This window comes from Nicrophorus vespilloides, unplaced genomic scaffold, assembly GCF_001412225.1.
Source record: "Nicrophorus vespilloides isolate i.1.1-1 unplaced genomic scaffold, Nicve_v1.0, whole genome shotgun sequence".
Taxonomy (NCBI): Eukaryota; Metazoa; Arthropoda; class Insecta; order Coleoptera; family Silphidae; genus Nicrophorus; species Nicrophorus vespilloides.
Window position 1 is genome coordinate 60,053 of NW_017099854.1, and position 13,753 is coordinate 73,805.

At 30.6% G+C, this 13,753-nt stretch overlaps 1 protein-coding gene across 1 annotated transcript; it reads right to left on the bottom strand.

Annotated features, from left to right (window-relative positions):
- Positions 1-6,984: 6,984 nt before the first annotated feature.
- On the bottom strand, positions 6,985-10,652 carry LOC108565830 (MFS-type transporter SLC18B1-like). The gene is made up of 8 exons (XM_017925476.1): positions 10,054-10,652; positions 8,740-8,909; positions 8,537-8,684; positions 8,291-8,474; positions 7,925-8,231; positions 7,775-7,870; positions 7,403-7,714; positions 6,985-7,347 (listed from the first exon to the last, which is right to left on the bottom strand). The coding sequence occupies exons 1-8, from the start codon at positions 10,159-10,161 to the stop codon at positions 7,149-7,151; spliced, it is 1,524 nt and encodes a 507-aa protein (XP_017780965.1). The 5' UTR covers positions 10,162-10,652; the 3' UTR covers positions 6,985-7,148.
- Positions 10,653-13,753: the final 3,101 nt, after the last annotated feature.

Genomic DNA, 13,753 nt, shown 5'->3' on the forward strand with positions numbered 1-13,753 from the left:
CGGTTACCGACTCAACTATTCCTTCTTTTTTTCTTCTATTTTCCTTTTATAACGAGAACTTAGCGAAAATAAACATCAAACCAAAGAAAACGTGGAATTAGTTCCGTGGAATATACAATATTCTATGCTTCGCAGAAGTTCGACGGTAAAAGTGTATTTCATTTGAAATCTAATTATATTGAGAGATTTATTTTTTTATGTAAGATTAATTATTCAATACTTTCAGTTATGCAAAATAGGAAACGAGAACAACGCTTATTTCATTACTCTGCTTTGATTGCTTTACTTCCAAACACTTTATTATAAATAATTAGGTTAAATAAAAGCTTGTTTTTGCCAATTATTAGTATATGTCAAAGTCATATTTAACTTACTACTAATTAATTCGAAAATTATCTATTAAAGTTATATTTCATTGTTACGATTTATTTCAAAATATTACGATAGATTCGGAATGGTAATGTTTTAGGTCCAATTATAATTATATTCTAAAGAAAAGACTTGATCCATTTGATATAAAAACGATTAAAAGTAATAATATATTAATATTCAGTGGCGTTGAAATTGTGGGCCCCATGAAATTCTTTATTTGGTGATCACATCAAATTTGAGTCTAGGGTCCCAGGAAAAGTTTTTGTCGATAATTTAAACAACTTGTTTGCAAACCCCAAGGGCCCCCTTTATCCGTGGGCCCGTGTACATCACATCCGCTGCACCCTGGATTGTTACGCTATTATTCACATCAATAATTACTTTTATTTGATTTTTTTCTTATAATTGCTAAGAGATTTATTTATTGAAATAATTCTAGCTTTTTTTTGCAACATAAAATTTCTCATTTTATTTATATTTCTAAATCAATGTATTGCACATGCACAGTCCGGTATGTATTATACAAATGTGGTGTTTTCAAATATGTCAATGCCGTTCGTCTTCCATAAGCAATGATCGAAAGCATTTAGACAATTCCTCGCATACCTTGCGTGCGGTGAAAACTTGCGTTTATTGGATATTGCTAATTCTAGATATTTACTTGACTCGTTGCACGAATGTCTTTAAAGTATAACTTGAGTAAATGTATGTTAACACTTATTATTTCTAAATAAATATTTTAACAATATTAAAAAGTGTTCTAAAATGTACATTAGTATTTGTAAAAATATTATATTTTTTTTACTTTGAAATGAAATTGAGAAAATTGTAAAATTAAAAGTAAATAATATAAAACAACATTAGATTAGTATTTGTTATAATTATTTTAAAATCGTAATTAAATTAATATTGTTGTATTTTTATGTTTATATATTTGATTTTATTTTATTTATGTAATATTCAATTCTCGGGTAAGAAAAAAAAAGCAATGATCGTTTAACTTTGACTAACAGATTTTTCTTGTACGTCACACACGCAAACACACTAGAAATGCTCAAGTATATAATAATAAGGTCCCAATGTCTGGTAGCCGGAGGGCCGCTTTCCTCTTCGACCCAGCTTACTTCATCACTATGGAATCCTTGCATAGAGATGAGTTTGGTCTGAAATGCTGTTCTCATTCACTTGACCAGAAAGAAGTCAAGTGATTCATGACTCCCTCACTTTCAAGAATACACTGAAATCCATGTAAACTTCCCAGAAATGCGCACTTGAAATATATATTATTTTTTCATAAACCACTCGAGACCTAAACCTGTGAGAATATTTCAAATACAACAATTAAAATCCAAATGAGATTTTGTTCATTCAAATATGTTTGTATAGTGAGAGAGATAAAGGAACGTCAAATTGATGGACTCGTTTTCACTGATGAAATTGAAAAGCAGGAAGTGTATAGGAAACGAGCCATTCAGTCTGCTGCGGCCGATCAAAAATCCGACGATTTGCATTTGCATTGAATTCTTCAAACTGACCTAAATAACAGAAAACGCCGCTTGCTCACAGACCAAAGCACATGTAACATTCTGCACCAAGACCGTTCGGACCCGCATTACAGGATAATAAATTATTTTTTTTTAAGTTTGCAACTGCTGCGTCGACTCGTTTTCTGTAAAAGTTGCTTGGTAGTTGAGTTATTCCTTGTTATTTTTACACTCTGATATTTCTTTTTTTTTTCTTCTTCTCGCAAATAAATTAATGTAAATGGTTTGATTTTAAATTACATCACAAGAGCCGCCATCGTGAGCGATTTTGTCACGTTTTATCTGTCCACTTGCCCATTATTATTTATGAATACTATGCAGATGTAATAACCATAGGAATGCAATTAAGATTTCGCTTTTCTATTTCTTCAGCAATAAACTCCATTGGTAATCGTAGGTTCAACGATAAGCAATCAACAAGTTGCATTTTAGATACTTTAATATGATGTTTTCATTTAATCATCAATTAGACAAATAGTCAACTACATTAATATCTATTATAGTGCAGGTAATCGGTTCCGCTAATATCCCGCACTGTTTGAAACCGGACTTCCGTATGAAAAGAGACGGAAGAGAGAATTGAAATTTTCATAACTTAATTTGCGATATATTGCTGTACTTATTAATTATTTAATCTACGATTCTATTTATGTAGTGAAAAGAACCGTCAATGACAGTAGACTTGGTAGTAAGTAAAACCGTAGATCATAATAGATTTTTGTTGTAAGAAGAACCGTAGATCATAGCAAATTTTTGCAGCAACTAGAAACGTAAATTTTGTTCATTGAAATGTTTTTGTATAGTGGGAGAAATAAAGGAACGTCAAATTGATGGATTAGGAATTGTGTAGGAAACGAGCCATTCAGTTTGCTGCGGCCGATCAAAAATCCGACGTAGACTTGGTAGTAAGTATAACCGTAGTAGTCTTTTGCAGTTAGAAGAACCGTAGATCATAGTAAACTTTTGCAGCAACTAGTAACGTATTTCATAGTAGACTCTTGCAGTAAGTAAACCCGTAGATCATCGAACGTAGATCAAGAAGAACCGTAGATCATAGTAAACTTGGTAGTAAGTAGAACCTATAACAGTAGACTTTTGGAGTCTAGAAACGTAGTTCATAGTAGACAATTGCAGTAAGTAATCATAGTAGACGGTATATCATAATAGACTTTTATAGTAAGGAGAACCGTATATTATAGCATTTAGGAAAAGTGTAGATCATAGTTGGCTTTTGCAGTAAGTTAAATCGTAGCAACATAGATCTTTAGTAGAATCGAAGCACCATAGACCACGGTAGACTAAGTTCATAACTGTAGCTCCATAAATCACAATAGACTATTTTGGAAGCATTTTAGTACCATAGACCACAATATACTATTTATGTAACATCCTAGTACCACGAAAAACTATTTCGGTAGAGTCGTGGCACCATAGAGCACGGTAGACTATTTCGGTAGTATAGCAGCACCATAAACTATTTTGGTACCATCGTACTACCAAATACCAATATAATACTTTAGATACTAAAGATATACAATCGTGTGCAATTAATTTAATTAATTCTATTTGTAATACAGTTATAAAAATACAGTAATAATGCAATTCATCGATTCATGAGATTCAAAAATACAGATAATGCAACTGTGAAACGTGCATCGTCCATCAATAATACTTTCAATCTATTTTTACGCATTGCATGCACATCACTTACAACATTGAATTGATTTAGCTGCTGCGATTATAAAGCAATACACTTTCAATCAGGCTTCAATTAGCTGTAACTGGATGTACGGAATAAAAAAAGGAACATATTCAATGCATTTTAGAAATTTAATTTCTGTTACAAATTTATATTACAGTAATATACTTTGTCTAAAAACAGTTATTTCTTTTTTTGTGAAAAAAAATGTTAACTGTTAAATAATAATTATTATATTGAGAGTAATTTGTAACATATTATTTTTACAATTAAATTAAAAAGTACTATAAAAATAATTATATATCAACAGAAATAAGTCTTCTGGTATTTTTCGTGAGGCAATCATATTTCCAAGAAAATCAAATATAACCATATTAGTAATCGTAGATTGCAGTCATCTTTTCTACCTGCGATCCTTACAATCATCTTCACTATCGATGTTTACTCGAAACACGATCCAAGCAAAAAGATTAAGAATGAACTTGGGTGTATTATTCATTCAGATTTCTTGGTAAACCTTGCAAATAGTAAATCATTAAGAAAATATTCGTTAAAATCTCATTTCTTATTCCAGTTGACTTTTTTTATAAGTAATTTGTTAAAGAAAAAAATTGTATTATTAAGAAGATTAATCATCAATAAGTGTCAAAAAACAATTTTGCATTATGAATTGTAATTAAAGAAATTTAGCTTGAAACTAAAAACAATAGTTTGATGTTATTTTATATAATAAAGAAACTTTCTTGTATTACAAAATAATGGAACAGAAAGAGAATTTCATAACAACCGGAAAATAATGTATTCCACAAGAATGTGATGACATTTGACAAATTTATATGCAAATGAAATGAACCAGAAAAAAAAACAAGTCTTTTTTTTTGTATATAGTAGACAGGTAAAACTCAATTCAAAATTATTTTATACTAATATACAATTTTATTTATTGTAATATGTAACAAAATATAAAATAACAATAAGTATATTTATTTTTTTCCAACTAAATCCTTTAACATTTGCTTTTCACAGTCAAAAAGTATTGGAATCTGATGTAAGAATGGTTAACATGTATCATGTGCTAAGAGTGCAACCGAAATGGAATTTTAATATTTGTTGCGTGCTTTAGTTAAAACGTTTAAATGATATAATAGTAAATCGCTTAAGCATGTATCGAATCTTAAATATGTTAAAAGTGAAGAATCAAGGCAAGCTTATCTAACTTATATTCAAATAAATAATAAAGTGAAAATGAATTGAATATGCGCATAAAATTTTATTAAATTTCAGGTATAAATTAAAAAGTAATGACCAATTAAACAATGTAAATAGTCCCTCATTGTCTTGCGTTTACTTGCGAGGAACGTTGGTAAGTCTTTTACGGCAGGTGTACCTTGGGGTTGGACTATAACCACCGGAAGTTATATAAGAAAGGGTCGCACTTCCTGTCCATGTTTTCGAACAGCAGGTAGAACGGCGGTAGATCTAAGAAACGTGATGTTCCTGATCTATTTGCAAACGGTTGTGAATGAAAATTCATTTTTTTTAATGTTTTTGCATAACATGAGGCATTTTCAAGTACTCGTACTCCTTGCGGTGTTAATGTAGAAAGTTTCGCTTCATAAGTATGTGTAAATAAGCAGAAATGAGAAAAGCAAAATGAGCGAGGCGAAAGAAAAAAAGAAGAGAGTAAATAAAAGGAGAAGGAAGGAAAAGAGTGGATTAAACAAGTTGCGCTTTTGATGGTTTCGTTTTAACTTTCGCCAAACCGACCGAAAGAAATAAATTTAGCAAGGAATGCAAATCATTATCATTACGGTATAATATATTTCAACAGTTTTTACGCATTTAGAAAATATGTAATTTTAATGTTTGGTTAAATGAAGCAAAAAATTAAATTATACAATTATTTTATAAAACAATTAGTTTTTTTAAATCATTTATTTAAAGTTATTCATATTATAGATTCAGATTTAAACGTTTCCAAAACTGTGCTATATAAGATTACTTCAAAGAGAAACCTTTCCGTGTACTTGAATGAATGTTTTTTATGTATAATTATAGGAATTACCTATGAGTTATAATTATACCAAATTATTTTGACATTTGAAATATTACTACTAGAATAATGTAGTTTTTCTAGGAAACACTGCTTTCTTTACTACATCTGTTATTATTGCAATTGATGTTAAATAGTGAATTTTTATTAAGAGAATTTGGTAAATAATTCTTAAGTATAATATTCAATTTATAAATGACAGTATTTATTGCAATAACCATAAAATTACATAAAGGACATTTTGTTCAAGTTATAAGAATATTTGGTAATTATAGGATGTATGGAAATAATTGAATTTGTTTTAATCGACCTTCTAGCTTCCTATTGTTTTTGGTAATTAAGACTTCTTCAATGCCAGAATAATATAGTGTTGACGGAATTATGATTTTCATTCTTTCAAAGATATTCCTTCAAGCAAGAAATTTATAAATGCATTCAATTATATCTGTCTAGATTATTATACAAGTATTGATACCTGCTGGCTTATGTTCTCATACGCCTGAAGCGGCTACACCCTATATATTAGCAAACGTAAATGAGATGAAGAGAATAAAACGATGCGAATGTACATAATATATACGAGTTTGTTTTCATCGCGTATTTCTGCGGGGATCGAATAAATATTAATAAATAAGCGTTTGAAGAATGCAAGAGATTCAGAGTGACCTTAATCCAAGGCGGCGTGACATGCAGCAGAAGATGCGACGGTGTGCATTGCTTCGCAAACATTCACTTAACCTTGTGCCACGACGGTATTTTATAAATATAAGTTTTACAAACGAAATGAAACAAGACATAAAAAAACAGAGAGACACACACAAACAGCAAACTTGGATCTTTATGCAAATCTCACAGATTTATCTTCCACACCGCAATGCAGGATGGAATGAAGTATACGAAATGACGCACATCAGGAACCATCCAATGTAATTACATATTAAGAACATAGGTTACTTGATGACTGGTAGTTTGCTAAATTAAATGTCTTTATGCAAATACTAGACTCTGTTCTTGATTTACTATTAGGATTTGCAATTTAGGACCACCTACAAAGTTAATACCTTTTTGGATTGGACTAATATATCCATAGTAATAGATTTTATTGAACAATCAAATAGTTTATACATAAATATTTTATTTTTTTCATTGTTGTATAATATTTTCAGTTAATGCAACAACAATGTCTCGGAATCTTCTCACGATTCCATTCGCCTCTATTATACTATTAGTTTAATCGCTGTATAATTTCGAAAATAAGTTTAACGTAATTTTATTTAAAATATAATAAAACTAGATTTGTAATTAAATTATGCGCGTAAAAGTAACTAAATATCTGGTTATTTATTATTGTTTTCTGGTATCATACAGAAACAGTACATAAAGTAGAAGAGAATTAGAGGAATAAAATGTTATTAAAGGATTAAATTAATTAAAATTATTTACAAATAAGACACACGAAGTATGTTTGTATTGATTTCAGTTATGCGACGCCCTGCAAATATGGACCTCCTCCATTCCTTCTGTCGATTGTTCCGTAGCTGTAACTGTATGGACCCAAATTCATATTCGCCTGTTTCCTAGGCCATGCCTTACTCTTGTAGCTGTTGCAAGCGATAAGACTGTTCATACCAGGTGGACGACTTCTCTCGATGGATATTCCATTTCCGACGCTCCTAATACTGGAAATTTTCAAAAGTCAATACATTCACGCAATGCCTCTAAATCATTTCTTACCTCTTCGCGCTCTCCGTCACGCTAATACTAGCCGACCTTCCTATGCTTCCATTGAAATCGCAATTGGATATTTTTTCATCTTTGATTTCCACGTATTCCGCGGTTTTCTTAGAGCATAGCAAACATGCAAATACACTGAAGCCAACAATCAAGTGAGTTCCCACAACGAACATCGAGGCATTCCTAAATCCTATGTTATCATATAAGATTCCACTAACCGAAGGCCCTATGAAAGCGCCCAACGCGAATGTGCTTGTCCACAAACCGGAAATCAAACCGAAAGTTTCCAAATTGTTGGGGAATCCGTGCGCGCTAAAAGATGTATACATTTTTTTCTCTGCTCATTGCAATTTTGTAATACTTAATACTTACATACTAGTTCTTAAAGCATCTGTGAATGACGCAACGAGCTGCGCTCCAATTCCTAAACCGTGGAGGACCAATCCGACAATGGTAAGGGGTAACATTCTAAAAAAAATATTTTTCAGTTCTTTTCAATTGTATGCAACCAAACACACTTACGTATTGGTGGGTATGAAAGGTGCAGGTCCCACCAAAGAAAATCCGCAAGCGACTAGTATGGTTCCTAAAATTGTTATGACTTTCGGTGGACAAGTTTTATCACAGAATCTTCCCCATATCGGAGCGGATATGGCATAAGTGCCGCCGTTAATTACGAACATCAGACCTAAAATAACTGGTGGTAGCAGGAATTGCCTCAGATGGGGTTCCAATGTTGCTTGCAAGAATCCGATGGACATGCTCGTAACTATTATACTAGCAGCGGATAGCATAACTCCGGGAATTTTAAGAACGGTATACATGGAAGCTGCAAATTTAAACGTGCATTAAAATGAGGAAATCCAAAATTTTGGGTGCGCTACTTACAACCACTTTCCATGTCCCGTCCTTCCTCGTGGTGAGGCAAAATGAATCCTGTGAATATCGCAGCAAGAAATAGGGCTGAGCCCATCACAGCAAATGGCATTGTGTATCCACCGACTTCATAAAGAGCACCTCCAACTGTCGGGCCAACAATTAAACCTAACCCGAAGAAAGTTTCCAATGAAGCCTAAAAGTAATAAAACATTATTGATATAATCTACAAATGTTAAGTGTGGAAAGCAAACTTACAAAAGTAGTAGCCACATTGTCGGGAAATTCTTTGGCAATCAATGCAAAGCTAGCTGTCAGGAAAGCAGCATTTCCCATGGCCTCCACAATACGTATAATGAACGACAAAATGATGAAGGGATAGTGACCTTGAACTTTATCTAAAAATCTACACAAAAAAATGTTAATATTCGAGCCTAAAACAATAGCATAATTGTATATACCCAAATAAAATGGAGCAAACTCCGGTCGTGTAAATTCCTCCATTGAAAAGTAACTTAGGTCCTATCCTGTTTAGGTGCTGTCCATAAAATGGACTTACCAAAAACACGATCAGTTCAAAAATACCAAATACCAAACCATATTCGGTGGCTGTTGCTCCTTTCCTTTCAGCCTGAAACGAAATTCATTCATTATCACCGTAAGAAGCAGGCTTTTCGTAGGATAATAATATACGTAGCAAAATATATTTTTTGTTTACACGAGATGGTGTTTAATACTTTCGAGGCGCCAGAGTGCGATACCAAAAAATAAAATAAATTTATCTGTCGTATGGAGTTTCATATAGTCGTTTGACCCATAAAATTATGTTTAAATAACGTCTGGTTGCAAAATTGGCTGCAATAAACAAGTGCGTTTTTGTCCTCTGATCATGAATTTATCAATCGTTATATAAGCGATAGATGATTTAATAATTAGAAAATAATGGGAAGACCGACAGCATGATGTTGTTCATTTGCTCAAGCAAATCTTTGATCACTTGATAAACCCATTTATAAATAATATTTTGTACAAATTGCTGCGAGTGTTGATGTTTAGTTAAACTATATTTAACCCCAATAACATGTAATAACAATATTGACGCAATAAATGTGTTTTTTTTTTGCTATCTCAAGATGCATGTGAAACATTATTACTAATACTAATTTTTATATCTCAAATTACATTTTGTAAAATTTAGTGTTTGCATTTAAAGCGTTAAATACATTTTTATTGATAATTTCGGAGAAATAATAGATAAGTTGTATAGATTACAATTAATCGCAAAATAAAGAAACGAGGGTTCGTTTAGTCTAAAATTTAATGTTTATATTATATTTCTAAATAAACACTTAGCTTATCAAGTAAATGGGCACAAGAAAGTTTAGATTTCAATATTTGGTAAATATAAATAGAATTGTTTGTTTCGTATTCAATGTTGTTAAATGTTAAAAATAAGAACAACTCTCTAAAAATAATAACATTTATACCAAAAATAGCACAGTTTGTGAAAAAAAGAAGCCTATGAATGATTGCAACTGTTCGTAATTCTAACCTTTGTAACTTTATAAGTTTATTAAAGTTAATTTCTTCATTATGATTATAATTATAAATATTTTGAAAGGAGACAATAATATGTTTACGCGTACGTTATCCTACACATTCTATATCGAGAATATTTAAAGCAGCGATAAGTTAGACAATAGGTTCTTTGAGTTTAAAGTCTCGGGACAAATTAAAAATTAATAAAAATGAAGAGAAACATATTCATCACTTACCTCTTGCGGATAGAATGGAGCCTGCAGGGATACGCAAATTGCGTTACAAAAATCCGCAATTCCGATAACAATTAGTGTTAGCCACTGTCTCTTCGTGAATTGCACCATTTTCCTTTTATGAAAAAGCTTACGAAACGCGCACCAAAGCAGAAAACAATTTTTTTAAGTAGAAAAATTCAAAAATAAATTAGTTTATTAAATTAGAAATAATAATAATAATGATGTTATTTAATAAACGAAAATAGAATATTTGACAAACCGTTGCATTTAACTCACTAGAAAGTTCGAAAGTTCTTTCAGGATTAGATAATTATTGTAAAAGAATATTCTATTTATCATATTGCATGTTATATTATTTATGAAAAGAAATATTGGGCGCGCGTCGTGTTTATGTGTCTATGTCACTTTTCAGTTGTTCAGGTTTATGTGTAGATATGAAGGAATGGAAGTGATGTGAAACACGCAAACCGTGTTGCTGTGTTTTTGCTGTGAACGTTTGTCGCGCACTGAAATTTTCGAAAAGTCCAACGCACGTATTGATGAAGAAAAAAGGCGAGAAGATACAACACTCGGCTGAAGATAAATCTTTGATCGCGATAGTTTATTGGCCTTCTGCGCGCTTTTTCAGCGGGAATATTTGAATGTGATGCAGACGCGGCCTATACGAGAAGCTCTTTTCTTTTCTCTCTGCGTAAAGAGAGAGGCAAAGTTCAAAGTTTAATGAGTTCAACAATAATAATTATAGATTCGATAACCAAGCGCAAAATTACATTATTATTTTTGTCCACCGTATGCATTGTCTTCCGTAGGTTTAGCTACTAATTTATATTTTTGTTCAAATATATGAAACTGTTTATTTTATACACTCTGTGGAATATTACTTCTCTTTGATAATTTTGTTTTTACAAAATCTTTCCGTTTATAATAGGAAAATTCTTGATTCATCTACCACTGCGTTATTATAACTTGAACGTGCTATTTATTATAATTATTGCTTCCAATATATCTAATTAATAATTAAATAATGTTTATATTATACAAAATATTCCATTAAATATTATAATTTTCCGGGCTAAAAGACCTATTTCTTTTCTTTCACTTTTTTATATTGTAAATTTACCACTGACTGATCATTATTTCTAAATATGGAATAATTTTAGAATTTAATAAACTTGTTTAATGGTTTGAAAAACATTATTATTTGTGATATATCAGAATTAATGAATGGATCAAAATGAAAAACAAATCTCGAATTTTATTATATTCATATTGTTCGTAATTTAATTTGTGTATGACTTTAATTTTATATTTATTTAACCTTTCAATTGGATTGGATATTATTTATCATTCTTTCATTCGTTTAACCATCATTATATTTATACAAACAAAAAAAAAGGTTTTAGAATTTAATAAGTTTCATTATAATTACATAAATTAATGGTTTAGTGCTATTGTTATTATCTGAATATTACTTTATCAAAATGATTATTTTGTTGTTAATGACGCTCAGAGACTTCATTTCTTAAAATTTGTTTTGTGATTAAATTTTGTGTACAATTTTAATATTATATCTGTTTGTTCTTCCAATTGGATTGGATATGATTTATCATTGTTTCATAATCACTTTATAATTTGTTTACTACTGATAATTGTTATGTGTTTTGTCATCGTACTTTATTTTCATTCTATTATGTTTGAAATTTCAGAAAGTACAAGTTTTTTTTGTTATACAATCATTGTTTTCAATATATTTAGAATTATTAATAACTTATTAATTGTTTATGACATACTGAATATTACAATTACTATTATTATTTTTTATAGTAAACTTTTTTAATATTGAAATTTGTGTATTTTCTTAAGTTCCAATATTTGTTCTCATTTTTCATGAATTCAAAGAAATGTTTGTTCCATTTTATGTTTAAATTTTAGTAATTTTTTTCTTGTTTTTATTTACTACTACAAAAACAATTTAATTCAAATTAACTTTTAATTTATTAACTTTCTATTGGTTGCAAAAATGTAACTATAAAGATTACAGCCAATTAAAATTAATTTGTTGTAATGATTATTTACTAAAGCGAGATTTTGTAAACTTCTAGAACTGTTTTTCTATAAACTTCTACTTTAATGGAGTAATCTGACTTACAAAAGTGTAGTTTTCTGAAATAATAATTCGTAAATCGAAAAGTTCTATAACTTATATACAATTTTTGGGAAAGTGTTTATTTAAATATTATTTATAAATACAGTGGAATCTCGTTTAACGAGTTTAATCCGTTTAAAAATTTCCGGATTTTTACTAGTTTAGTGAAACATATTCAAAAATACACATAATATGTATACACATTGGTTAGAAAGACCTATGGTCAATAGCCCTTTGTATCAGTTTGAAATTATATATATTTATTTTGTTATTTTTATTTCTCTATATGTTTTTCTGTACGACTGATGCAATAAACATTATTATTATTTATGTGTACACAAGTTTTAAAAATGATGTAGCAGGCGCACAATCCGGGACTTCTCTTCTCATCGTCACTCGTTTTGCGAAACGTCGCTCGTTAAGCGAGTCATTTTTCGTACAATTCATCTTGCTCTTTAAGCGAAATACTGGTTATGCGAGGTGCTCGTTAAGCGATATTCAACTGTATATAATTCAATGTTAATCTGTGCACATTGTTTAGTCTCCCTTACGATTTTTATCATTTAATTTGGCAAGAAAATCAACGGACCAGATCAGCCGATTTGTTCAAGTTATCAAATTAATCGTGCGGTAGATGCGACATGATCTTTCTTGCAATTATCGCGCTCAATTTGTTGATTTTTATGTGTGTTGTTTGTTATTTCAAAATGTCTCGATTAAATCGTAATCACAAATTTGAAGCCAATTACTGCCATTTGCCTCCTATTTACGAAAAACCAGACCCCCTCCCGACGCTTTTACGCATTTAGAACGGCCTAATCGAACACATTTATTGCATAATCGAAAATAATTGCATTTATGCGCACAATTTCAAGTTCACGATGTTCTGTATCGAACATATTAAATTTATATTTTGTTTTTCAACGTTCCATTTTTGATACCTATGTTTTTTTTTGAATTCGAGAATTATCAATGAAAATTAGATAATGTGCAAACGTTTTCGGACTGTTTTGCAATTGAAAAATCGTCAAGGATTTTTTGTAAATAAAGATAATTAACGGCTCGGCTCAGTATCAAGTTGTTTTGTCTATAATCCGATTAAATATCAAACTAATTGTGTCTAATTTTTTCTCTCTCTACATATATTTTCATTAACATATTTTATTAACATTCAACAAGATGTAGTTGCAGGCCGATGATAGTGGAGTTTCGGTAACGGATGCGACCCAACGACCTTCACTTCTTTCATAAATCAAAACACTTGCGCGATACAACAATATCCCATTATACATTCATAAATTATCTACTTAATTAATAGGCGCCTATAAAAATCCGGTGATTAGCAGTTAGATCTAAGCGCGTATCGACGTATAAATAAATCAGACCGAAAACTTTTTACTACTACTTGTCACTCAAAATTCTAATCTGTAACTCCAACGAGTTCAATTTCGAGAGAAAATGTGACAGTGTTTGATATGTTATTTTATATTCAAAGGAAAAAAAAATGAAGAGAGTTATCTGTTTTTTGGCAATTGGTTCCATAACAGAGTTGAT